Genomic DNA, 26,069 nt, shown 5'->3' on the forward strand with positions numbered 1-26,069 from the left:
CGTTTTGTTCGGGAAAAGTTTTGCTTTTGAGAGTTCTGCTCTACCATTAAGCTGCATGTTATTCAATGAGACCAGCAGGATTTCTCAAACCTTTTTATTCCTCCTTCCCATTAAGGTTGTGAATGAGCTACAGCCATGAAAGTTACCCCAATCGGAGACAAAGGATAGCTCTCGCTTAGACTGAAAGAATTTTTTAGATACCATTTACGGTTTGTCTTCAGCACTTGTTTGTTCGGAGCTGATAATCCCATTCAAAAAAGCCTGAGAACTAAGGAACGATAGTGCTGCGCGTTTCTCTCTGTCACTGACAGGCTCGTTAACGTTGTCAAGGTAACCGAGCTTCAAACAGATTTTACCTCCACCACTTTAAACAGCACATTTTAATCTAATGGAGGGAGACAACACTGATTTAACATTAGGAAGTGGATACAATATGACTACTGGCCATGACCCTTCCCTTCACACGCAACCCTGATAGACTTTCAAAATAAGACTCCGGGGACCCTTCAAAATAAAAGCCCCTACATTAAACTCATATTTTTTTCCCAGCATATGGGTCAACATTATGATCCGAACTCAACCACTTTTTTAAAAATAAGACTCTAGGGGTTTTTCAAAACACACCCCACAGCAAATTTCAAAATAAAAGCCTCCCATTGCCACTTCATCTACTGCCCTAATAAAAGGGGAAAGAGTGATTTAATGATTGGAAAGTCATCAAGTATCACTGCTGGGTCTGACCCTTTTCCTCAACACACAACCATGCTAGACTTTCAAAATAAGACTCCAGTGACCCTACAAAATAAAAGCCTCTATATTATACTTGTGTATTAATTGATGCAAATGGCTCAGCATTATGACCCAAACTCTACCAGCTTGTTTCTATTAGACCCTAGGGACCTTTTCAAAACATACCCTGGAGTGAATTTCACAATAAAAGTCTCCCATTTACGCTCTAACACAGCATCTATTCACCCAATAACATGGAAAACAAGTGATTTCATATTTAGAAATGGATTCTATATCACTGTTGGGCATGACCCTTCCCTTGAAACACATCCATGATAGACTTTCAAAATAAGACTAAAGGGACTCTGCAAAATAAAAGCCTCTTTCTTACATACACTCATTCATTGTGCCGTATGGCTCATAGCTATGACCCAAACTCAACCAATTTCTTCAAATTACACTACCAAGGCCTGTTGACCACACACCTCAGTGCATATTTCTTAATCAGGTTCTAAGATTTACACTGTAATAAAGCATCTGATAACCTCGTAACATGCAGCCTAAGCCTGCCAACGGTGCTGTCATCAACACAGCAGCTCATAACATGCAGGTTAGATTTTTGGATAAATTCAGCTCCTTAAGTTTTATTAGCTCTCTTTTTATAAGCTTCTCTCTCTCTCCTTCCTGTGCTTCTTATGGTCAGTCTTGTACTTTGGTGTGTGGATTTTCAAGCTTCTAAGGATGACACTGTTTTCTCTATGCTGATCGACTGACACATTTTAATTAATTTCACATTTTTTTTACAAGTCTTGTCATTTCCACATATGATTTCAGACTTTAATACTTATTATACATATTCAACATTTATCTTCCTATCCTTAAGCTACTCATTTTTGTCTTCAACTAGTTAAGATTAAACTTTTTTACTGTTTATGTTACCGTTTTTGCTATTTTATATAATTTCTGCATATTTTTTCCAATTTTGGCTTGATTCTGCTCTCTTTCTGGAAAGACATTAAGCTTTTCTGCTTGCTGTTAATTCATAACATTTCTGCCATGTTTCTGCTGTTGGCTTCAGCTACTTTTAAGAAACTAATTAGACATTTTTTTTTGCTATTCCATACCATTTCAGCAGCTTTGACTTTAAATTTCAGCTTGTTTCTGCCATTTAAACCTTACAGCTTACAGTTTAGCATACAGCATTCACACTGCATTTTCGCAGGAAATGCAACTTTTTCTAGTTTAAATGTAAATTCTCTTGTTCCGTTGGCAAAATGTATCTTTTACCTTCATATTTCAAGAACAAATGCACTTATTTTAAGGAAAAATTACTCTTGATTTAAATATTTTCCAGTGCGCTCACAGAAGGGAAAAACAACAATCGAAAATATATGAAGAAAACAGAAATAAAATTGATAAAGAAAACTAAAAAAATGAAAGATCACTGGACAGCTGTCCCCAGAAGCCAGCTCTGTAGAAACCGTGCGGCTGAGCTCATGAAGAACTGGACCTGTGTTTTTGGGGAACCAGTGAAGTGGTTCCGGCTGTAATGTGGACGGATCTGGGTTTAAATCCCGGTCGGGTCAGGAAGGGAATCAGGGAAATTGATGGAGCAGCTGGAAGCATACGAAAGATGAGAGGCTGGTTCCTTAAAATAAGTCTGTAAAGCTGAATGAAGCATGAATCTGTTTTTATGTCTGATTCAGCCTGCAGATTACGTCTGCTTTGTGTATTTCTATATCCAGAGCCGTTCCTTCTGTGTAGATCTAGGTGAGATGGCAGAATGAACAGTTAAACGTTTTTCTGTGGGAAGAAGAACGATGATGCTCGTTTACAAGAAAGTGTCAGCCTCACCATCACCATGGAAACATGTTGCTGTTGGCCAGAAGCGAAATGAAAGGCGGTTCTTTAAGTTAAAGTTCTGGCCTGCAGGAACCTCTCTGACCATCTCCTCCTTTCTAACACATGACGCCATCTTTGTTTGTGTGTTGACCTTCTAATCCAGCCTTTCTGACGTGATGAACTGATCCTTTCCTCCGTCACCTCTTCCATGTCTGCTCTGAGCTCTTCCTTCAGCTCTCCTCCGTCCTCTTTTTATCCGTCTGTCTTCTCTTTGCTGTGTATCCAGCCTTTTACAGCGCGGCGCCGCTCACCTCGGCAGGCATCATCCCCATCATGCAGTCGCTGTGCCCTGATGGACAGAGGGATGAGTTTGGATTCCTGCAGTACAAGAACTCGACGTGAGTACAAGTCAGCAGGGACCTGATTTCTCCTTCCACCCGTTGTCTTGTGGGATTGTTCACTGCCAGAGAAGCTTAAACCAAACAAGTCCACCGGAACGCCGCTAAACACCAGCAGGACTAAATGAGCAACTGTTAAACACGTTCAATCTAGAAAGGGTAAATAAAGTCACATCTAGATCTGGATTAAAATGAAGCAGGCTTTCCTGCATAAACAATCCGGGCGGTCCTAAACTCAACGGGTCAGACTGACATCCTGCTAGAACCTTCCTTCTCTGTTAGATCAGATTAGGCTGTTATTGGATGATTCATCGCTCTAAATCCAGTTTTACCGGCCACCAGCTTAAAACCAGGTAAAATGAGTGGTGTAAAGCTCACTCTAGTGGTGATATGTAGAGTCTGGCTACAGACTTCCAGTGAGGATGAGAACTGATGAAGGGAAGTACTTGGTTACATGTGAAACTAGAGTCTGATTAAAGGCCACTAGTTTGAAAGCAAATAAAATGAATGTTACTGTAGCTTAGGTTTATTTTAGAATAGAATAGAATGAAATTCTGGTTTTTACAGCAGCAAAAACATAAGAAAAATAGTCACACATATAGGGACCTTAGAAAAATCTATAAGAATAACATAATAGTGAAAGGTTAAAAAAATAAACAATAAAATAGTGTACTGTAAAGGGTTTTAACAATATCAATACAGTACAGCTATGGACATTTTTTACAGTTATGGATATTTGAAAATAGCAGCAACATCAGAGATGTGCAAAATGGCAGCAGCATGTTATTTAACTGACTGAGGTAGAAACTGCAAAATCAACATGAATGTAACAACTTATAAAGGTTTTTGGGAACAGCGATGGTTCTAGAGTCTTCCAGCTGCAGGGAGGAAGGATCTGTGATAACGCTTTGTGGTGCATTTAGGGTGCAGCAGTCTGTCACTGAAGGAGCTTCTTTAGGTGGAGTTTACTAGTATATTTCTGATAAAATTTTTGACCTGTTTTGGAAAACTATTAAATACAAGTACAGTTTTCCTGAAAAAGAAGAATCTCCTTTGATTTGAGCAGTTAAAACAATTAACCAGTGCATTAAGAAGATTGATCTTTAAAATAAGAAAAAAACAACAACTGTATAATATCTACTCACCTTATTTTAAGGGCAGCAATATTCATTCCACTGGCAGAACATCTTGTTTAATGTTCAAATTAATGGCAAATGTTTTTGTAGTGTAGCTTGGTAGCCCCTGCAAAGATTTGGAATCTAAATAAGTATTTTTTTACTTAAAATAAGTGAATTTTTTCTTGAATTGAGGAGGTTAGTGAGATACTTTGCCAGTGGAACAAGACAATTACCACTAAAATTAAGAAAAAAACTGCATTTATTTATTTCAAGTGCATATTATCTAATTATCTTATTTTAAGAGTAAAATACCAATTCCTTTGGCAAATCATCATAAATTAAGTGTATTTACCCTTAATTAGAGTAAGTGAATAGGATGATTTGCCAATTGATTTTGTATTTTTACTCTTAAAATAAGATAATTAGATATTATGCATTTGAAAAAAGACAATGCAATTGTTTTATTTTATTTTTTTAAATGTAAATTGTCTTCTTCCATTGACTAAGTTGTCTCACTTGCCTCCTAAATTCAAGAAAAATGCACATATTTTGTTAAAAAATGATTTATTTAGATTTCTATTTTTTGCAGTGTGATAGCCTTGTGTTTTGATCAACCAGTCGGGCTTCCTGGTACCTGATCAGAATCAGAACCAGGCCCGGAAGTTCTGCAGCGTTCTGTGGATACCAGGTTCTGACCCTGTTTTATTTCCAAACCTTCTTCTTCCAGAGTGACTCAGCTGCTGGAGCGCATCAGCGAAGTGGTGGAACAGAACCGCCTCTTCACCTCTGACAGACCGGATTTGGGCCAAGACCTGAAGACTCTGCAGCAGCGCCTGGAGAGTCTCAGTGCTGCAGCGTTACCACCTGAGTACAACTTCAGCAGCAGCCAAGGTCTGATTCCTGAACCTGTACCGGTATACTGGGCCGGACCCAAAGATGGAGCCCGGAGCCCAAAACATCCCCTGTACCATCAGTTCTGGCTGAGTTCTGACTGAGATGTTTAGCAGATGAAGCCCATAGGGATCAACGTAAAGCAGCTAACGGGTTCCTGAATCTCATGAAGCTCGTATAGAGCAGGCCAGTAAAACCAGTGAAGCAGTGTGCTGGGAACCATGGGAGCCTCAGCAGCAGCTGCTGACGCCTCATCAGGACCAGTTTATTTATATAAAAAAAAAATGTTCAGCTGCAAATGACCAGAACTAATGTTGCCACTGACCTAGCAGCTCTTAGAACGGTGCATTCAGTGACCAGAAAGAGGTGGGAGATTTGACCTTGATGGTTAGGTCAATGGCCTCAGCTCTACTGGTTCTGAGGGCATACCTAAACATTACTGTTGTTTTGTTTTTTTTATCTTGGGGCGGGGGTACAGCACTAGTGGCTTTTCGACAGTAGGCTGACAGGTGAGAGTGAGGGAGACATGCAGCAAAGGAGCACAGGTCGGATTCGAACCCTAGGTCGGCCACGTCGAGGACTAAGGCCTCCAGACATGGGTTGTGCTCACTAACCACTGCGTCACCTGGATTAGAACCGTTAAGCACTCTGATAACTCTGCAGATCATCCCAGCAGCGTTTCAGGAACCTTCTGTAGGATTATCAGTGAAACAAAATATTAACGTAGAAATCTGGTTTGTAAAGTTCTAGAACCCTGGTTCAGTTAGCTCTTCTTCTACTCTAGAAAACATAATTTATTCATAAACAGCTGAGATGGAGGGCTGTGTCTCATAACCCCCTCCGGTTCAGTACTTCTGCCACACTGTCAGAGAAACCACTATATTCTAAGGGGATCCCTTGGGTTTACTGCTACTGTAGATCTAGAGGCTGTAGATCTTACCTACTGCGTCCATATAAACCTGCTGTAACCCTGAAACCATGACCTGCATGACCTCCAGACAGACCTGGTTCAGAAACCCAAACATTAGCTAATTACCTTGGGGCTGAACTTCTGTGTTTCTGAAGGTTTTACTCTGGCTGCTGTGATGAAGAACCAGCAGGAGGTCCAGCGCTTCCTGGTCCAGAACCTCTCCCTGTCTGACTCCAGCGCCCGTACTCTCCTCCACAGTCCAGTCAGCCTCCAACAGGTAATAATAACAGTAATAAGTTCAGAGCTTCTCCCTGCTGCCCTAAAATGTTTCAATGCTGAAATTCTCCACCAATATTTAATGCTTTAATGCAGTGAATCCCAAATGCAGGTACTTGTACCCCTGCTGGTCTGCGAGTGCATTGCAAGAGGCACATTAAATATTGTATTTCTCAGGTGATGATATAAAATAGGGCTGGGATCTATTCTGCTTTCTGAGGACCCAACTAAAAAATAAAACAAGCTTTTATCAAGCAAAAAGTAAGTTATTGTTCTATGTTTTGAGTTCACCTTCAGCTTTAACATACATCGAAACTGAGCAGAGGAACCGACTGGATGTAGAGAACAGTCGTTTTTCCCACACCTGAGCTCATCAAAGCAGCACAGGCGTCTTGAATGATGAAAACAATGTAAAATAAATGGATTAAGTCTCACTATTATTTTTGTTCTATATTTTTTTCCCAATTCATTATGTTTAAATGTGATTACAGGGGATTTACTCAGAGGAGCTCCAGTTTTAAAAAGTCAGATATTATAGTATGATTTTATGTTGTATTTATTTTGATTCCTTAACTAACTTCTGGGCAACATATTTATGTCGATTTTTTTTTTAAATTTGAGTTTGAAGGAATAACATTCCAAAGAATGAAGTGGTCAACTTAAAAAGATTAAATAAAATGCTCCTTATTTTCAATTTAATTCAATTTAATTAAGTTTATTTCTATAGCGCCAATTTACAACACGTCATCTCAAGGCACTTTACAGTTTACAAATCATCCAATCAAATTAATTCAAAGTTTTCTATTTAAGGAAAAAAAGTTGATTGCATCGACTCATTGACTCAAATACAATCCCTCACACTAATGCTTGTAGCGACAGTGGAGAGGAAAAACGAAAGTTACGTATGTAACTACGGTTCTATGAATCCCGGATGACCGCCAGAGGGCGGTGCTGAAAGCACTGAATGTTCCCTTCGGGCATGCGCAGTTCGAGTAATTATACCAACAGAGTCACACCTGTGACACCGGATGACCACTCAGAAGCTATATAGCCTGGTGTCATCCTTTGCTCTGCTCCTACAGAATCTTCTCGCAAAAGCAAGGAATCTGAGTGACAGAGAAGCTCTGGCGGTCATCCGGGATTCATAGAACCGTAGTTACATACGTAACTTTCGTTCTATTTCATCCCTACTGACCGCCAGAGGGCGGTGCTGAAAGCACTGAATGACTAATGCCAACGATGTCACAAGGAATCCTGAGCACATACCTCACAGAGGAGGCCCAGCAGAACCTTGTAAAAGGACCTGACCCAGGGGATGAGGGGCAGCCACATTGACACTGTAGAACCTGGTGAAGGTGGTTGGGGAAGCCCATGAAGCAGCAGCACATATAGCAACCAGCGGAACCCCTCTCAAAGCAGCCCAGGAAGCGGTGACGCTCCTGGTGGAATGTGCTCTCACACCGACTGGCAGGGAGCAGTGACCTGCAGCGTAGGCGTGGCAGATGACACTCACAATCCAATGGGACAGACGCTGTTTAGAAAGAGGACAGCCTAACCTTGGACCCCCATAGCATAGGAAAAGCTGGTCCGAGCGTCTCAGATTGGCGGTGGCTGCAATGTATGCCTCCAACGCTCTTACTGGGCACAACAACTCAGACTCATTCTCAGTTGTACCAGATTGAGGCTGAAACCGAGCCAGCCGCAATGGCTGGTTACGGTGAAAAGGAGACAACACCTTAGGCACAAACGCAGTATTAGGCCACAGGGTAACACCAGAGCCATCTGGATTCCACCTGATACACCTAGGGCTGACAGAAAGAGCATGCAGCTCGCTGACCCTCTTAGCTGAGACGATAGCCATCAGGAAAGCAGTCTTGCAGGAAAGCCACTTGAGTTCTGCTTGTGCCAAAGGCTCGAATGGAGGGTGGCACAGAGCTGTGAGAACCAACGGCAGATCCCAATCTGGGGCTCGTGGGGCTGGCTGCTGGCACAACCTACGAGCACCACGCAGAAAAAGTGAAACCAGTTCATGGCGCCCCACTGTACGGTTGTCAACAGTTCGGTGAAGACATGAAATTGCTGCAACATACACTTTAAGGGTCGAAGGAGAGCGGCCCTTATCAAGGAGAGACTGGAGGAACTCCAAAATAGTGGGCACCGAGCAGGAAACTGGGTTCTCATTGTGGGCAGAGCACCACTGAGAAAAGAGGCGCAATCTGTTAGCATACTGCAGCCGAGTGGAGGAAGCCCTAGCACTCAATACGGTGTGTCTCACGGTGTCTGAACACCCAGTCAGCCTCCCAGGGGCCATGCCCACAGCTGGAGACGTTGAGGGTTGGGGTGCCATATCTGTCCCCCCAACTGAGACAGCAGATCCCTCCTTGCTGGAAGACGCCATGGAGTACCGTGACACAGACTCCAAAGCAGCGGGAACCACGGCCGCACTGGCCAGAACGGAGCTACCAGCAACATTCTGTGGCCCTGCTCGAGAACCCTCCGTAGAGTCGGCCAAATCAGTGAGAGGGGTGGAAAGGCATACAGGAGAACCTGCGGCCATGGATGAGCCAGTGCATCCTGGCCCAGTGCGCCCGCCATCCCGGTTAGGGAATACCATAGGGGGCAATGGGTCGACTCCTCTGTGGCGAACAGATCTACCTCTGCCTGCCCAAAGAGGTTCCAGATTATGCGCACTACGTCGCGGTGAAGAGACAACTCTCCCGGAGCAGGTGCCTGGCGGGATAGAGAGTCCGCAACCTGGTTCTGCCGTCCTGGCAGATACGCTGCGCGCAGGGTACACAGACGGGGAAACGCCCATTCCAGGAGATCCCTCGACACCTTCAAGAGACGTGCTGACCTGGTGCCACCTTGGTGGTTTATATGATAAACAACAGAGGTGTTGTCTGTCCGAATCAGCACGTGCCTTCCCTCTAGGTGGGGCAGAAGGCACCTGAGGGCCATGTGCACAGCCCGCAGCTCCAGCACATTTATGTGTTCGGTGCGCTCCCTTGGGTCCCAGAGACCCCGAACAGCTCTGTGTTGCCACACGGCACCCCAGCCCATGAGGCTGGCATCCGTGGTGACCACCTCCCTTCGACACACTACTAGCCCCATTGGAACACCACTGGACAAAAGGGTCCCGTCTCGCCAAGGAGCTAGGGCATGGAGGCAGCTCCTGGTCACCATTAGCCTGCGATGCCTGTGCAGCCTGGCGTCTAGGCGAAAGCTGTTGAGCCATCGCTGCAAAGGACGCAGAAGGAGCAGCCCTAAGGGCACGACACGAGTGACTGATGTCAGTTTGCCCAGCATTCGCAGGAAGATGATGTAGGGAAACTCCCTGCCCAGTCTGAATCGACGGACAAGCTGGAGTATGTCGTCCACCCTGTGAACAGATGGACAGGCCATCATGGTAGCAGAGTCCAGATGCATCCCAAGAAAGGTGGTTGTCTGAGATGGAACAAGACAACTCTTTGCCAAGTTGACTTTGAGGCCTAACAGTGACACATGAAGTAGAAGCTGGGACGTATCCCGAGAGGCAGCTACCTGAGAGGGAGCACAAAGAAGCCAGGTATGGCAGAATCCTGACTCCGGAGGCCTGTAGAGGAGAGAGGGCTGCTTTCACGCATCGAGTAAACACCCTCGGGGAAAGGGAGAGCCCGAATGGGAGCACCCGGAATTGCCAATGGCGCCCCGATAGGCAAACCTGAGAAAACGGCGATGTTCTGCGGCAATAGGCACGTGAAAGTAGGCGCCTGTCAGATCTACTGATGTAAACCAATCTCCCGCCACAATGGTCTGAAGGACCTCTGTTATGGTGAGCATGTGGAAGGGAAGGACCTTCAGGTACCGATTCAGTCCCCTTAGATCTAAAATGGGGCGAAAACCGCCGGTCTTCTTGGCCACAAGGAAGTATGTGGAGTAGTAGCCTCTGGGTTGCCGCAGAGGATCTACAGACTCGATTGCCCCCTTGCCCAGGAGGGCGGAAAGCTCCTGGTCTAGTGCCTGAGATTTCACCGGGTCTGTGATGACAGTCATCTTGACCCGGTGTGAGAGGGGGGGCCGCCGTCGGAACTGGAGCCTGTAGCCATTGGTTAAGGTGGCAACCACCCATGGATCTACGGCATGAGCAGCCCAGAAATTCAGCTGCTGATGGGAAAAATGTCCGACGGCTGGCCCGGTGGCATCATCTTCTATCCCCACGGCCCCTGGGGGCTCTGGGGGGAGGGCGTCCAGGATTTGAGGCCCGGGTCTGTCTAACAGGGCGGCAGACTGGCTCACGAAAGTCCCTCCTCGGTCTCTGCCGCACATCATGGGGATAGGAACCAACAGGTCTGCCACCAGTCTGAGGTCGTGGCTGAACGCTGGGGGTAGTGGCAGGGCGGCCCGAACGCTGGGGAAAGGCAGGTATGCTCCTGCGAAGGCCGGAAAGCTGCTGGCTAGTCTGACGTGCCTGAGCAGTCCGTTCCAGCGCCTCCAAGGCAGCTGATCCAAACAGCTCCCCTGGTACAACCGGGACACCCCTGAGGGTCCTACGGCATGCTTCAGTCAGAGGAGATTGTGCCAACCGGACCTGTCTACGAGCTTGGACAAGGAAAGACATGACCCGTCCAAGCTCTCTGGTCATCAGCGCGAAGGCCTGCAGCGCTGCGTCACTATAACCAACCGCCGCACTTGCACCACCAGTGTCCTGAACAGATGCAGACAGGGCAAACATGAGGTGCGCCAGAGAATTGCCAAGGCGGCCAGCACGCGCTCCTGCATTGTACGCCTTACAGAGGAGGTCATCTGTAACCCGACATTGAGTCCGCGGGCACCGGACATCAGGACGCAGGGCTTCATCTGGTGACACAATCAGTGAAGCAACAGCTGGTTCAATTGCTGGCATACAGTCCAGGCCGGCCTTCACCGACTCATGCATGGCAGCTAATACACGACCATCCGATGAGACACGCGACAGCGCTCTTGGTTCCCGCCAACAGGCGTGTAACTCCTTCAAGTACTCCTCTGATGGAGGTACAGAAAAAGGAGTAGGAGCCCTCCCACGTCTGAAAAAGGCACTGCCGGAGCTGGATGCCTCTCCTTGTGGGAGTTCCAGCTGCAGCTGCTTCAGGGCCATAAACATGACCTCCCGCATGGAACTGTCACCGGCCTCTCCAATCGCCCTCTGAGATGAAAATGAACCAGCCTCAGAGGCTTGAGAGGACCCTGCCTCCTCCTCATCTCTAAAATGAGAAGCGGAAGCAGCCAGAGAGATAACGTCATCCTCTACAACCAGCTCGGGCATTGGTGGGGAAGAGAGCCCAACCACTGGGAGCGAAGGATCAGATTGCTGTGTCTGCAACAAGGACTTCATCTCTGCCTGCTCTGCTGACAACTGCTCCACCCTTGTGGACAGGCCCTGGTCAGGTTTGGCCCGCTTCCTCCGGGGGAGGGGCACAGATGCTGTGGTCCCACCACGGCGCTTAGAACGCTTGGGGGGAACCACCTGCCCAGAGGGCGGAAGGTCCGAGCCCTCCTGGGGGCACAACTGGGCCAACCGGGCCACCCTCACTGCATGGGGCATAAAGCTGCAGTTCATACAGGGGTTCTCAGACAGCGCCTCCAAAAGGTGCTCATGTCCAAGGCAGGTAGGGCACAGGTCGTGGCCATCCTCTGCCTGCAGGGCAGCCCCACAATCCATGCAGCTGTGAGAGCCATCCATGTCGAAGGCCGACAAGGCTTAAAGAACAGAAAGTTATCGAAAATCGGGAGAGGGGGCGCAAACGCAGCCGTCACCAATTACAGCAGAGAAACGAAAGGCTGCGAGCACAAGGCAGACGATACTTGGAGAGGGGGCGAGAACCGCTACCGTCACCAGGTATAAAACCAATAAACCAAAAAAGCTAACAACGTTAGCTGTATGGAAACTTAAGTTGGGAGTAGGAGCGAACAACGCTGCCGTCACCAATTAAGAGAGCAGACCAACGAAAAGGCTGCAAAAAAGGTTGATTTTGGGAGAGGGGGCGAAAACGCTGCCGTCACCATTCATAACTAAGCAGACCGATGAAGAAGGCTGCAAACAAACCAAAAAAGGCTAACAACGTTAGCCGTCTCCAACTTCGGCAAACGAAGTAGACCACACTTGGTTGGGAGAGGGGGCGAAAACCGCGGCCGTCAGTAATTATAGCAGCGCAGACCGGTGAAAAAAAGGATGCAAAAGTAGGGAATATACTGGGAGAGGGGGCGAAAACCACTGCCGTCACCAGGTATAACACCAACAAACTAAAGAAGCTAACTACGTTAGCCGTATATAACTTTGGCAGTGAAGTTATTCACACTGGGAGTAGGGGCGAAAACGCTGCCGTCACCAGTTCGAAACAAAACAGCACGAAGCTGTAGGTAAAAAGCTAAAGTCGTGAGCCGGGAGAGGGGGCGCGGACGCTACCATCACCAGCAAACAACTCACTTACCTTCCGTAATCCTCAGAATCGACCCGTTGCAGCCCTGGGAGGGCGGAGAATAACAGCAACTCCGGTCAAGATACAGGGGCTTCAGACAACGGGGAAGTTAGCGAACCGCTTGCGAGAAGAAAAAAGGAGCAGAGCAAAGGATGACACCAGGCTATATAGCTTCTGAGTGGTCATCCGGTGTCACAGGTGTGACTCTGTTGGTATAATTACTCGAACTGCGCATGCCCGAAGGGAACATTCAGTGCTTTCAGCACCGCCCTCTGGCGGTCAGTAGGGATGAAATAGAACTCCCTTTTAACAGGAAGAAACCTCCAGCAGAACCAGGCTCAGTGGGAGCGGCCATCTGCTGAGGCCAACTGGGGCTCGATAAAATAGTTTTGTACGTTCCACTTTTGGACATTCATCAGTACTTTGTTTTGGCTGGGGGTGGGGGCGGGGGAGGGGGGGGGGGGTAATTGTTAAATCAACAGAAGATAATTTATCTATAAGAACTTTGAAGTTCCACTAAATGTTAGAATAGAAATCCCTTTATTGTCCCACAATGGGGGAATTCTAGTGTTGAATTAATACATTCAGTTAAAGAAGTTCATAGCATTTCATTCCCTTTCTGATTAAAGAAAAACTATAAAATAAAACCACCGATGAGAAATAAATACGACCTGCTCCTGTTTCCACAAGGCCTGACGGGGACCCAGGTCCATCAGCTGTACTGATGGGAGTTCTGGCCATTAGGATGAAGAGTCATCTTATTGTTAACAGTCAGACCGCTTGTTTGTCTGCTGTAGGTCTACAGTCTCGTCTTCGGAGCTTCGCTCAAAGACAGCGGAGGGAGCAACAGCAGGAGTCATGGACCAAAGGGCATCAGTCAGAGCAAAGTTCTGCAGGTTAAGGTGAGCTCACATGTACACCTAGATGAATACTGCTGCTCCCAAGTGATGGAGGAAGGAGTAGGCCCAGCAGCCACTTCACTCAGAATTAAATTCAATACAGTTTATTTCTAGACCACCTCAGGTCGCTCTGCCGTTCACCAGATCAACCAGTTTTTTATCTAAGGAAAACCAGTTGATTGCATCGACTCATTGACTCCAATGCAATCCCTCACACTAAGCATGCTTGTAGCGACAGTGGAGAGGAAAAACTCCCTTTTAACAGGAAGAAACCTCCAGCAGAACCAGGTTAAGTGTGAGCGGCCATCTGCTGAGGCCGACTGGGGTCATAATGGTCTTCCTGCTACATTCGGATCTTTATTTCTGCTCTTAATGGATAAACTAGAGCGGAAGCTGATTTCTTTAGCGGTCCTCTTTAATAATGTGACAGCAAAACAAACCAAACCTGATCTCACCGGGTCAAGCTGAAAAAAAAAAAAAAACTGTCCATCAATTTCACATTAATTATGTTAAAATGCAGAGAAGATCCAGCCTTGAAGAACTTGAAGCCTGTTTCTGCTCCAACCTTTAGGAGAAGCTGCTGGGAGGAGTTCAGAGTCTGGATGGAGGCCTGATACACAAAGCTCTACATGATCCAACTAAAGCCGCCCACAGAAAGGTTCTGGTCCAGATGATGTCCTGGGCGCTAGGCCTGACTGCCGCCTCAGACAGCCAGAGGGAGCATCTTCAGGGGGTTCAGGAGCTGGAGGTAGACCTTCTCTTCCTCTTTTACGGCTTAAACCAGACGCCCATAAATTGATCTTCCAGCTGGTTTTCCCGACTGACCTGAAGTCAGACCAAACCTTTAGCAAAACAATTTTTGTTTGCTGAAGTCCAGAACACCTGGACTGATGATTTTTTTTTTATTTCAATCATGCTTTATGCCATTACAATGAATTGTAATGCAATGAATACAATATAATTCTATAATTAAGTAAAATAAATAAAAAGTAGCAGGAAGACAATAAACGTGGGCTCTATCTCAGTCGGACAGTGATAGGAGTAACGGCGTTAAAAGTAACGACGTTACTAACGCCGCTACCTTTTTTAGTAACAAGTAATCAAAATTATTACTCTTACTGTAACTATAACGCAGTTACAATTGCCGAAACCCCGTTACTGCATGTTACTCAGGTCGTACAATTAATCTTTTTTCATGATAGGACTCGTGCGTGCGTCATGAGAGAGGGGAGGATGGAGAGTGAGGAGGATGGAAATACCGGTGTTACGTCGAGCTGCATTTCCCCATCAGATACGGTTTACCCTGCATCTCCGCACGGCGCGGCGGCACGATTCACCGTGCAAGCGACAGGAAACGTGCATGCTCGCTAAAGGCGCGTAACAGCCGCCCTGTGCTCGCGCCACAGGGTAACTATGAAGAGCGTGAACGATCATTAGCCTATATGGAGAAAGAGAGAAATATGGATGATAGTTGGACGGATGGAATAGATAGATAGATAGATAGATAGATAGATAGATAGATAGATAGATAGATAGATAGATAGATAGATAGATAGATAGATAGATAGATAGATAGATAGATAGATAGATAGATAGATAGATAGATAGATAGATAGATAGATAGATAGATAGATAGATAGATAGAGCTACATGTTGCAGTATTTATAACAACCCAAACACAGGATTTCAGAATTAGACATCCCCAGTTATTAATTTCATACACTTGCAAAAGTAACGCAATAGTTACTTTTACTACTAACTAGTTACTTTTATTGTGGAGTAACTCAGTTACCAACTCAGTTACTTTTTGGGAAAAGTAACTATAACTAATTACTTTTTCAAAGTAACATGCCCAACACTGGTCGGACCTATGCAGCCCCCTTGTGTAAAATCGTGTTGGGTGTGAGATATTCCCATTGACTGTCAATGAGCGCTACACGGCACAACCTCATCCGACACAACTTTCTGTCAGATTGGATGCAAAATTGCATTCGTCGGTTGCGTACGACTTTATAATCACAGATCTGATTTTTTTTCTATGTCACACTGCCAAGATTTTCTTCACTTCTGTCTCTGTGCTATACACAAATAAAAAATAAAAAAATCCCACATTTTACATGGACATATTATGTAAAGTTATTAAAAACAAAAATAAAGCAAAGCTCCAGTTAGCTAGCTCCCTAACTGAGACAGAAAGTAGAAAGAAAATCTGAGCTTAGCAGGTTTTGATGGATCTTTTATCTCCAGACGTCTGACTGACTGACTGTCTTCTAAAACATCCTGACTCTGTTTCTACGCATTCTTACAGCTGATTGAGTGACATGTTTCTTAAATGTTAAAAAGTAATTTTTTTCACATTATAGGTTATTAGAACTTCCAGATTGAATAACTCAGTAATCCAACCAACAGGGAGTTCTCCTGACTGGATCCATGCTGGAGTTCCTCACCTGTGGGGAAGGGGGTGCCACTGAGCTCAGGAAGATTCTGTTGGTGCCTGAGACGCAGCAGGCTGCACTGCAGTCGTACCGCAGTGTGATGTGCAGCGGGGAGGAGGGTCAAAGGTCAGAGCGCTTCAGGCAGCTGAGCCAGGAGCTCAGAGAACAGATCGACACACAGAGTGTCGCTGACAAGGTACTTCCTGTCTGTGTGTGATGGTGTCTGAATGGCCTGACCCAGGGGTGGATTTGGGAAATGTGGGGCCCTCTGAATTGAGAAGCCAACACATAAAACAGACCCATTCTACAGATAGAGAAATGTTAATAGAATAGACATCCATTATCTGTTCTAGGTTGTGTCCCTCTCTTCTTGTCCCTTTTCTTCTTGTTTTCCTCTCTATTTTGTACTCAGCTGACTTTTCATGCTGTCTCTAAAGGAATGAAAGCTTTTTTCCAAGCACTAAGCTCACTTAGTTGATTGCTCCTTCCTGTGTTTCCAAAAAGGCCAAAGTAAATAACCCAGTCCTTCTTTTCACTGTAGACAAGCCATGATCTGCTTATCTGTTCTCCATTTTTCATTTGGATGAAATAATAGCTGCATGAATCATGACAGCAGACAAGATAGAGGAGAGCAGGAGGCGGGGTTACCAATCTACTTGCTCTGAAGAGCAGAGTTCGCTGCTTTTAGATGTTGTCGCCAAAGTCTGCAGTAGCAGAAAAAAGTCGCTATGATTTGGCGCTAGGAGCTTTTATGAAATCAAATTGCTCTGAAAAGTCACTAAATATGGCGACAAAAGCGCTAAGTTGGCAACACTGCTCTTTGCATTGTTTGTTAATATTCTAAGCGTTCTGATGGCATTTTAGCCAAAGGATTTTGATGAAAAACATAATTAATTTGAATAATTGCGGAATAGTTGTATTAACCATGAGTTTTATGGGGCCCAGGAACTTGGGGCCCTTGGCAACTGCCTAGTATTGCCAAATGGTAAATCCCCCCCTGCCCTGACCTTATAGGCCAGTCAAAGGCCATATAATGAATGTGTGTTTGCTCTAAAACTCTGAGATTTATCTTCTAAGAGGAACATTTTGAAAAAGGTGGTTTTATTGTAGAGAATCAGGCAAAGTTTAAGCCACCCAAAAGTCACTGTAAAATGTCAGCGTAACGTAACTCGGTGGAGAGTATATAATGGGACCTTTGATTGCTGGGAGGACAGGTCAACATAAAAAAAAAGGCAATAAAATGTGTAACAGAGGAATAATTAATTTTTGCATCACAATAAACCTTTTGTGGGAAAAGTAGGAGATATTTTTTCCTCTATGCAATAATCTTATCATTGAAGCCTTTTTTTAAAGTTATTTTAGATGAATAATCATTGAACCTGGTCTGTTTTCAGCTTCATCTGGAGCAGCCCGGCTACCTGCCCCCCCCTCTCCCAGTCCCACCTGGGCGCTCTGTTGAGGGATTTGGCTGATGTAGAGAGGCTCCTAAAGGATGTGGACCTGCTCTCTGGGCTGGCCCGCCTGCTGCTCAAAGGAGCCTGCGCCGGTCAAAACCCGCTGTCCCCAGCCAACGGGACATGGCCCCTCAACACGACTGCATGGAGCTCCAACACCACCGACGCTCCCAGGGAGGATGGAGAGGAGACAGGGGAGGGAGGCGGAAAGGCCAAGGCGGAGGAAGAAAACCCTCACTCTCAGTTTTCGGCTTTCGTCCAGCTGTGGGCGGGGCTACAGCCCATCCTGTGTGGGAACAACAGGTAGGTGGAGCATGAAGATGGATCAGAACATCGACTGCAGGCGGAGCAGGAAATAGGGAGCACTGAAAGGTTCAGTTAAAATCCGTCTGAGAAAAGAAAGTCATTTAGAAAATTAATCACCAGGACATTTATGTTGACCCGAGACATTAATAATGTCGCCTCTATTAGCATTATGTTGAGTTATAGTAAAAGAGGCTCATAAATTCAACAGTTTTATATTTAACAAACAGCTGAGCAGTCTGTTTTCCAATCTGATCCTCGATTTCATGTGGGAAAATGATTATCTATTAAAACGACTTAGAACTCCTTTATTTATGGTCAGAGATTAGAAGAAGTCATCATTTGGAGGCATAAATTGACTGGAGGCTGAGATATATTCACCCTCTAGATCTAGATTAAACACACAATCACAAATAACGGACTGATTAAAATAATATAAGAAAAAAACTTGATCTTCTTAAATAGTAACAAGGTCTAAGGTAAATCCCATCATTCAGTCACACTACTAAGGATTTAATTTTTATTTTAATCCTATTTATACAGGTAATCTCAGTGAGATCCAAGATCTCATTTTTGATAAAACTAAATCAACAAAAATACAAAAGAATATAAACCCAGGTAATTAAATAAGTTAGCAAAAAACATCTTTGTAGAATCATTTAGGAGAAGGTTTCTGTTCAGGATTTCTTTCTTCTCCCCTCCAATTAACTGAAAGGAAGAACAAGGATTGAAGTTTTCTCTTCAAAATCTGTAAGAAAATCTCTCTGAATGGTGCGTCTGTCTTCCTGTCTCCATGGCCAGAGGAGTCTCCAGTTTCCAATGCCGCCATGGTTAACGGAGTTTCCATTGTCTCCAATGTTAGCATTGTTAGAGCGGTTCCCCAAGGTATTCCATGATTAGCAGGGGCAGATTTAGAAAATGTGGGGCCCTAGGCAAAGACAGACATGGGGCCCTCTGAACTGAGAAGACAACACATAAAACAGACCCATTCTACAGATACAGAAATGTTAATAAAATAGACATCCATTATCTCTACTAGGTTTTGTCCCTCTCTTCTTGTCCCTTTTCTTCTTGTTTTCCTCTCTATGTTTTGTACTCAGCTGACTTTTCATGCTGTCTCTAAAAGAATGAAAGATTTTTTTTCCAAGCACTAAGCTCACTTAGCTGATTGCTCCTTCCTGTGTTTCCAAAAAGGCCAAAGTAAATAACCCAGTCCTTCTTTTCACTGCAGACAAGCCATGATCTGCTTCTCTGTTCTCCATTTTTCATTTGGATGAAATAATAGCTGCATGAATCATGACAGCAGACAAGACAGAGGAGAGCAGGAGGCGGGGTTACCAATCTACTCGCTCTGGAGAGCAGAGTTCGCTGCTTTTAGATGTTATCAGCACAGCCTCCAGTAGCAGAAAAAAGTGGCTAGATTTGGCTCTAGGCGCTTTTTAGAAATCAAAGTGCTAGAGGGGTCTGAGAAGTGGCTAAATATAGCGACAAAAACGCTAAGTTGGCAACACTGCTCTTTGCATCGTTTGTTTTCAAATGGTTTGCTGCTGTCTGTTTGGACCTTTATGAACATGTGCAGTAAGTGGAATGATCCAATATGGTGGACACTGAAGGGGGGCTGAGACACACTTAATATTATAAGTGTTTTGATGGCATTTTAGCCAAATGATTTTTATGAAAGCATAATGAATGGGCTCAAAAAAGAAGCAGCAGACATTTACGTATGTGGAAGAAACCTGTTACTTTCAAAATTCAGACTGTAAATGTTGCTCCCTTTTGTTTCAGGATCATTGAGCCTGAAGCGCTGAAGCAGGGGAACATGAGCTCACTGGGATTCACCAGCAAGGAACAAAGGAATCTGGGCCTACTTGTTCATCTGATGACTGCAAATCCCAAGATCCTCTACTCCCCCATTGGCTCTCAGGTGGACAAAGTCATTCAGAAAGTAGGTAGCCTGCCTGGAAGATGACATGATAACATGGCAGCTTTCCTTTGACATGTTCCACCCATCAGACGACAGGAATGGGTCCATCCTCTGCATCTTGGTCTTTAAAACTCTTTGCAGGGTGTTATTCCTTTTTTTTCTCTGTCTAAGCAGACTTTGGTTTCAGGAAGGTGATAGAGAAGAAAAATCCTAAAATATTCATGCCTTTCTTCTCTTTTCAATTACAGGCAAATGAGACGTTTGCGTTTATTGGGAATGTGACACATTACACCCGTGTTTGGCTGAACATCTCAGCCCAGCTGAGGACCTTTCTGGAAGAGGGCCGACTGCAGAGCCATCTGTTGTGGCTCGAGCAGGTATACCGCTCTTCAATGATAGTTCTCTGTTACTATATTGCTAAAATGTTAAGATGTATGAATGCTTCCACCGTGCTGTGGAACAGGAACTTGCACACTGGGTTTTCCTTTTATACTAGTGTTTGTTAACATTTAGTTTAAATAAAAAATGTGATTGTGCCAATCATCTGTAGTGAGTCCTACTGAGTCTGATTCTCTTAGAGTCTTAGAGTCTGATTCTCTTAGACGGCTGATTGACTTTAGGTTGTTAGCCATTAGGAAACGTCCAACTATTTCATCCATTGGCGTGTGGTGAGGTTCATGGCTGCCAGATAAACAACTATTTGAAACCTCCCCTTTTTTTTACCTTTTTACTTCAACATTTTGTGGTTTTTAAAGCTTTTTGTTATGTAGTAACCAACTTAGTAGCAGTCAACATAGCAAGAGACAAATATATAGTCAGATTCTGTTCTTTTTTTTGTTGTTGTTGTTGTTGGGTTAGTCTGGGCAGCTCCAAACTTTTGGGTCCCAACAGAGTTTTGATTAATCTTCTGTTTTATCAGATAAAATTTAAAAAGAACATTTCTTATCCTCATGCCCGCCCTCCACCTGTTTGCTGTCTGGACTCAGCACCGCCCTCTATCAGTGAGGGATGGAACTGTTTACCTTTCTCTGTCCATTATCACTCTGCATTAATGGATGATTACGAAGATAAAATATTTCACACACATTCAATAAATATAAACGACAGACTATTCAACATCAGGTTTAGTTCATATGTAATGCAACATTTATATCAGTAATATGAATTAACACAGGAATAGTTGTTCTCTGAAAGGCTGCAACAGTTAAAGGCCAGAACACACCGAATCCGATTTTGTTTCCAATCCATGTCTGACGAGGTCGTGGTGTTTAGCGCTCATTCAAAGTCAATGGGGACGGTCAAACCCAACACCATTTTACACAAGCGTAGCTCCGACTGAGATAAACAGAGATCAACAGGAACCTGAAAAGGTACAGAGGAAAAGTTTAGATGAAGACTGGATCAAAGATGCTCTATATTCAGTTTGACTGAGTTTGAACACGTTTGAGAAGAAGATAAAAGGTGAGTTTTAGAAGGGCGATGCTGGTGGAGATGTACCTGCAGAACAGATGGAGGGTTTACAACATATGGGCTTAGGGGGACTGAACATAAAACTTTCCACTTTTAAAACCATTTTTGCTCCCTTGCATTTTACCTAAAAGGGCTTAAGGGATGTGAATCCATCGCTCCACTCCGCTCCGCTCATTTTGTCCCTCCCGTCTCTGTCCAGCTGTCATCGGAGCTCCAGCAGCAGCCGAACCTGTTGAACGGCACAGACAGCGAGCTGATTCAGACTCTGATGATGGGAAACTACTCTCTGCCAAACACATCTGCCCTGCTGGAGCAGCTGGATACCATCGACAACGCTGCCTGTGGCTGGACACGCTTCATGTCAAAGGTCAGCCCAGCCTGGATCTAAATTGAATCAGCAGAGTTAATCAATTTAGTTATAAAACTATCTGAATCAGACTTGGCTTAGTTAGATCCACTAAAAACAGTAACTCCATCTGACCCAGAAGATCTTCAGACACAATACTTATTCTCCACCTGGATGACTTCTCTAGGTCAGATAGCCTGTTAATACAGGAAGTGGTCATAAAGCCTGTCGGCCATTACAACAGCTGGTTGCCATTGAGACTGAATGAGGCAGAAGACTTTGGACATCTCTCAATATGTGTACTTGTACATTCTCATGTGCTTGTGCGCTCGTGAAACGTCATCAAGCTCAGCCTAGTAGTGTTCCAATTCACAAGACGTCAAGACCGAGAACGGCAAAGGTCCCCGGATGTCGTTCTCACCCCGCCCTCTTTACCCAGCATGCAGCAGAGCAGACTTATCCTTTCTTGAGATTGACAGCTGTCCCAGCATGCACTGCGGCAGCAGCAGCTTTCAATGGCGCGCTCACAGAGCTCAGAGTATTAAGTTAAAAGGTCTCTTTTCTGTTGTTCTATAAAAGTTCGTTTTAAGATCATTTGAGGTGAGAACATTCACTATATGGCCCATTTACTGATTTAATGTGTAATAAAAAAACAATTCAGAAGTTGAAAGGACTGCTGCAACCTAACGGCAGTCACGTCTAATCCTAGCCCGTCTGCAGCAGCCCTCTCTTTGCCTAGCCGTGTGTGAAGGACCGCTGGCCTTGATGGAGAGTTTTTTGTTTTATTTGGCAAAACGTTCATTTGATTTGTGTTTATCTCACTTTATTAATTATTATTCCCCCACTAAATGAAAAGAATTAAGAATCAATTATTAACTACAGACTATTAATAAAAGGCGGTGAAATGCAGCTCCAGGCTAGCCGAGCGTGTGGTGACGTCACAAGAACGCTTGTTCCATTTGACCCATATTTATGCTGCATGCTCCCATTCTCCACGAGTCCATACATTCCTCTGTTTTACTCAAGAACATACTTGGCGAGGACAGGAGTCTGTACTCGCGTTCTTGTAAATTAAGAAACGGCCATAAGCCCCATTTACAGTTGGAGCACGGTAACCAAGGTAACTGTTGAGGGTAAATGGCACGCACAACTGTACCGAACCGTGCCAGACACAACCAAAACGCACTAAACTGGTTAGTAGGGCTCAACGTGGTTCAGTTCTGGCTCGGTTCTCAGATAACAAAGACCGCATGAGCAGACCACGTCATCTCCTTACAATCAGCCTCCCTAATCAGGAAACTTTAGACATTTATTTAAAAATAGCTTCCCTACCGTGCCACACAATTTCCAGTGATGATTCTGCTTAGCAGTCTGATGAACCACAATTACTGTCGATGTTTCCTGCATCTGTAAGCCTTGATTAGACTATCCTCTAGGGCTGGGTAAAAAAATCGATTTAATCTATTTTTAATCGATTCCTTTACATTTTTGCAATATCGATGTCTAGGGAATTAGATTGATTAGTTTTATAGTGACACGTGTCTTGTGACGTTCACATTCAAATGAGCAGGAAAGTTGCACTCAAGATTACTTCAAGCCAGACAGCTGCAAATATAGCCAATAGGTTGACTGAAGACATTAACAAATGGGGGCTGCATTTGCATGAGCTGCATGTCTGCTGTGTCCCTGCTGTGTCATGTTTTTGCTTGCTGGAGTTCACTTTTTCACAAACAAGTTTGCACTTATGAGACAGTTTTGTTCACATCTCAAGTTTAAACTGTCTGTATTTTGAAACACAGTTGAACCACTTTCATTATTGTTAAAAAAAGATCGAATCGAAATTAATCGATTTAGAACTGTATTAATCAAAATCAAATCGATTCAGGACTTGAGAAAATTCCCAGCCCTAATCGTTTTTCGTATCCACTTCCCAAAAGCCGACTTTGTCAAGTAAATTCACCAAAGCCTGCCTTCTTTGCCTGACTCTCCGCGAACAACGAGATATCACAAATATAACCAAACTTCCTGAATGGAGGAGGCGAGGAACCGTGCTAGCGTGGGGTGTAAACGGTCGTAAGGAACCGAGCTTGGCACAGTTAAATGATCGAAGCTCGGCACTGATGTGTTTTCAGAGGGGAACGTAAATGGGCCTTAGGACAGTTCCTAACTGGTTGACTGTAAGGAGATGAGGCGGTCTGCTCATGCGCTCTTTTTTTATCTGAGAACCGAGCCAGAACTTTACTGTGCCAAACTCTACTGCTGAACTAGTACCAGTTTAGCGCAGTTCTGTTGCATGTCATTTACATTCAACAGTTATCTTGGTTACTGTGCTCAGACTGATCTCGGCAGGTTTTCAAAAGGTTGTGTGAATGGCGCTCTAGGTACGGCACTGGACTGGTATCAGTTACCAGAATCAGGATCAGTCGCCATAAAAATCCATTTTGTAATCCTGTTTGCAGGTCAGCGTTGACGTCTTCAAAGGCTTCCCTGATGAGGACAGCATCGTCAACTACACCCTGAGTCAAGCCTACCAGGATAATGTGTCGGTGTTTGCCAGTAAGTCGCCCCTTCAGTGCATCACAAGCGTATTATATGAAGTGGAAGAAGAGCGATCCTCTGGTTTTAACTAATGTTCAAATCAGAATAGCTGTGAGTTTGTATTGGATCCCTGAGAATCTGTGCAGATGATAACATGAAGTAACAGCATGGAGAGGTCAAATGTAGGCGACAGATTGGAGTTTACAAGGGTTAGGTTTAAAACTATAGGTGTAAGAATGTCTGTGACGAAATATATTTTTTAATAAGTATTTTTTGTCTAAAAACTGTAGCAACATCTAAACTTATAACAGTTCTCATTTTCATTTTGTCAGTGTTACAAAAACAATGCACTATTATATCAAACTCAGGTTGATAAATTCAATGTTCTTCACATTTTCCCGTCCTCAGGTGTGATTTTCCAGACTAACAGGGACGGTTCTTTGCCACCTCATGTTCAGTACAAAATAAGGCAGAACTCCAGCTTCACAGAGAAGACGAATGAAATAAGAAGGGCGTACTGGCGACCCGGACCCAACACAGGGGGGAAATTCTACTTCCTTTACGGCTTCGTCTGGATTCAAGGTAACTTCTGCATTCGACTTTCCCTTCAGGTGTGAAGATGCCTTCTATATGTTCTATATAGAACTTCTATATGCTTCACATCTAACACTGAGTCCATGCCGAACTTCTTCAACAAGTTGTCTGCAACTACAAGGTAGTGCATGGGGGCCGTGAAAGTTTTGGTTGATTAGACTTTTTTTCTATTCCCCCCCTGCAATTTTTTTTCCACTAATTGAAATGTCTTTAAATCCACATTAACATGAATTAAACACACTGTAGTAAACAGATAAATGGAGGCAGAAGATGTCTTTCTGTCATCAATGCACACATTAAGCGATACACAGGAGCTCTTTTAAGCTGGGCACCATTTCATTCACAAAACCTGTCCTATCAACCAGGAATCAGAATCCCAGGGAGAAATTACTTCCATTACATTACTCCATCTGTAATAGAGTGACTAAAGGATCAGTTTGATAGAACACTATTTCATACAATATATATAATTAGGGGGTCCCTGCTCCATCTAGCCATCACTTTGGGGGTCCTTGGCCTGGTCAAAGTTAAGACCCCTGCCTTAAAGTATTGGTGCTGAAAAGCCAAATCACTAACACTCCAACCTGACCTCGCACACACTGTTAACGAAAGCATCAAAAGCCGTGTTTCCATCCAACTGAAAAGCTAATTTTAAGCACTAAGCGTAATGGGGAGTGTTGGATTCAGTAAATGTAGATTTGCAAATAAATCGAAATTGAGTCTGCACAGGAATGAGATTCAAGCAGCTTCTGCAGGAGCGGAAGGAAAAGCCCAACCCAACTTCAAGCTTTTCTTCTCCGAATCCCCTCCTGCAGCTGTCTTTTATTAACAGAACATAACACATGGTTACAAAACAGTATCTGGTCTGACAGAACAATTGATCAGTTCATAAAGACAAGACGCTCCATCAGAATGACAAGTCAGGATGGTCTCCTGACTGCATCACAAGACACAGTGCAGCATCCCCCTTGCACAAATGATTCATAAGCACACATTAATTTTACTATCATCATTGAATAAACCTGACAGGGAGTAGCAGCCTAGTGGTTAGGGCATAGAGCTTGGAACGCTGAGGTTCTGAGTCTGAGCCCCACTCCCACAGACTGCCACCCTGGGTCTCTGAGCAAGACCCTTAACCCCACACTGCTCCCCAAGATGATTTTATAAATACCAACAGGTCATAAACAAAATGAGCTAAAACAAAAAAAACTAATGAGTTTGCTTTTAAAATGTAAGGAGCAGATAGAAGAGATATTTGCAAAAAGGAGTAGAAGTAAAAAGTTGTTTGAAAAATAATTTATTTCAGTAAAGTATAGATTGCAGAAATGTCTACTTAAGTAAAGTAACAAAGTATTCGTACTTTGTTTCTTGACACCTCTGCAGACGTCTACAGAAGATCCTTCCTGCCTAAAGCTATCAACACCTACAACGACCGGTTTAATAAAAAACTACCCTATAAGTTTCTGCCATATTTAATTTCTCTTTGGGATCAATAAAGTATTTTTGAA

General features: G+C 44.3%; 1 protein-coding gene across 1 annotated transcript in view; it reads left to right on the top strand.

The window, feature by feature from the left end:
- Positions 1-2,751: 2,751 nt before the first annotated feature.
- abca2 (ATP-binding cassette, sub-family A (ABC1), member 2) overlaps positions 2,752-26,069 on the top strand; it is a gene marked incomplete at its 5' end in the record, with an annotated part of 68,450 nt that continues 45,132 nt past the window's right edge. Inside the window, 13 exon segments of the mRNA XM_038295202.1 lie at positions 2,752-2,969; positions 4,815-4,978; positions 6,044-6,165; positions 13,396-13,500; positions 14,069-14,245; positions 15,907-16,128; positions 17,327-17,353; positions 17,355-17,689; positions 19,475-19,634; positions 19,862-19,990; positions 21,283-21,450; positions 23,889-23,985; positions 24,376-24,549. Of these exon segments, the coding sequence (XP_038151130.1) occupies positions 2,752-2,969; positions 4,815-4,978; positions 6,044-6,165; positions 13,396-13,500; positions 14,069-14,245; positions 15,907-16,128; positions 17,327-17,353; positions 17,355-17,689; positions 19,475-19,634; positions 19,862-19,990; positions 21,283-21,450; positions 23,889-23,985; positions 24,376-24,549 (2,098 nt within the window).

This window comes from Cyprinodon tularosa, unplaced genomic scaffold (genome assembly GCF_016077235.1).
Source record: "Cyprinodon tularosa strain WSP-4 unplaced genomic scaffold, ASM1607723v1 ctg351, whole genome shotgun sequence".
In the NCBI taxonomy this organism is placed as follows: domain Eukaryota; kingdom Metazoa; phylum Chordata; class Actinopteri; order Cyprinodontiformes; family Cyprinodontidae; genus Cyprinodon; species Cyprinodon tularosa.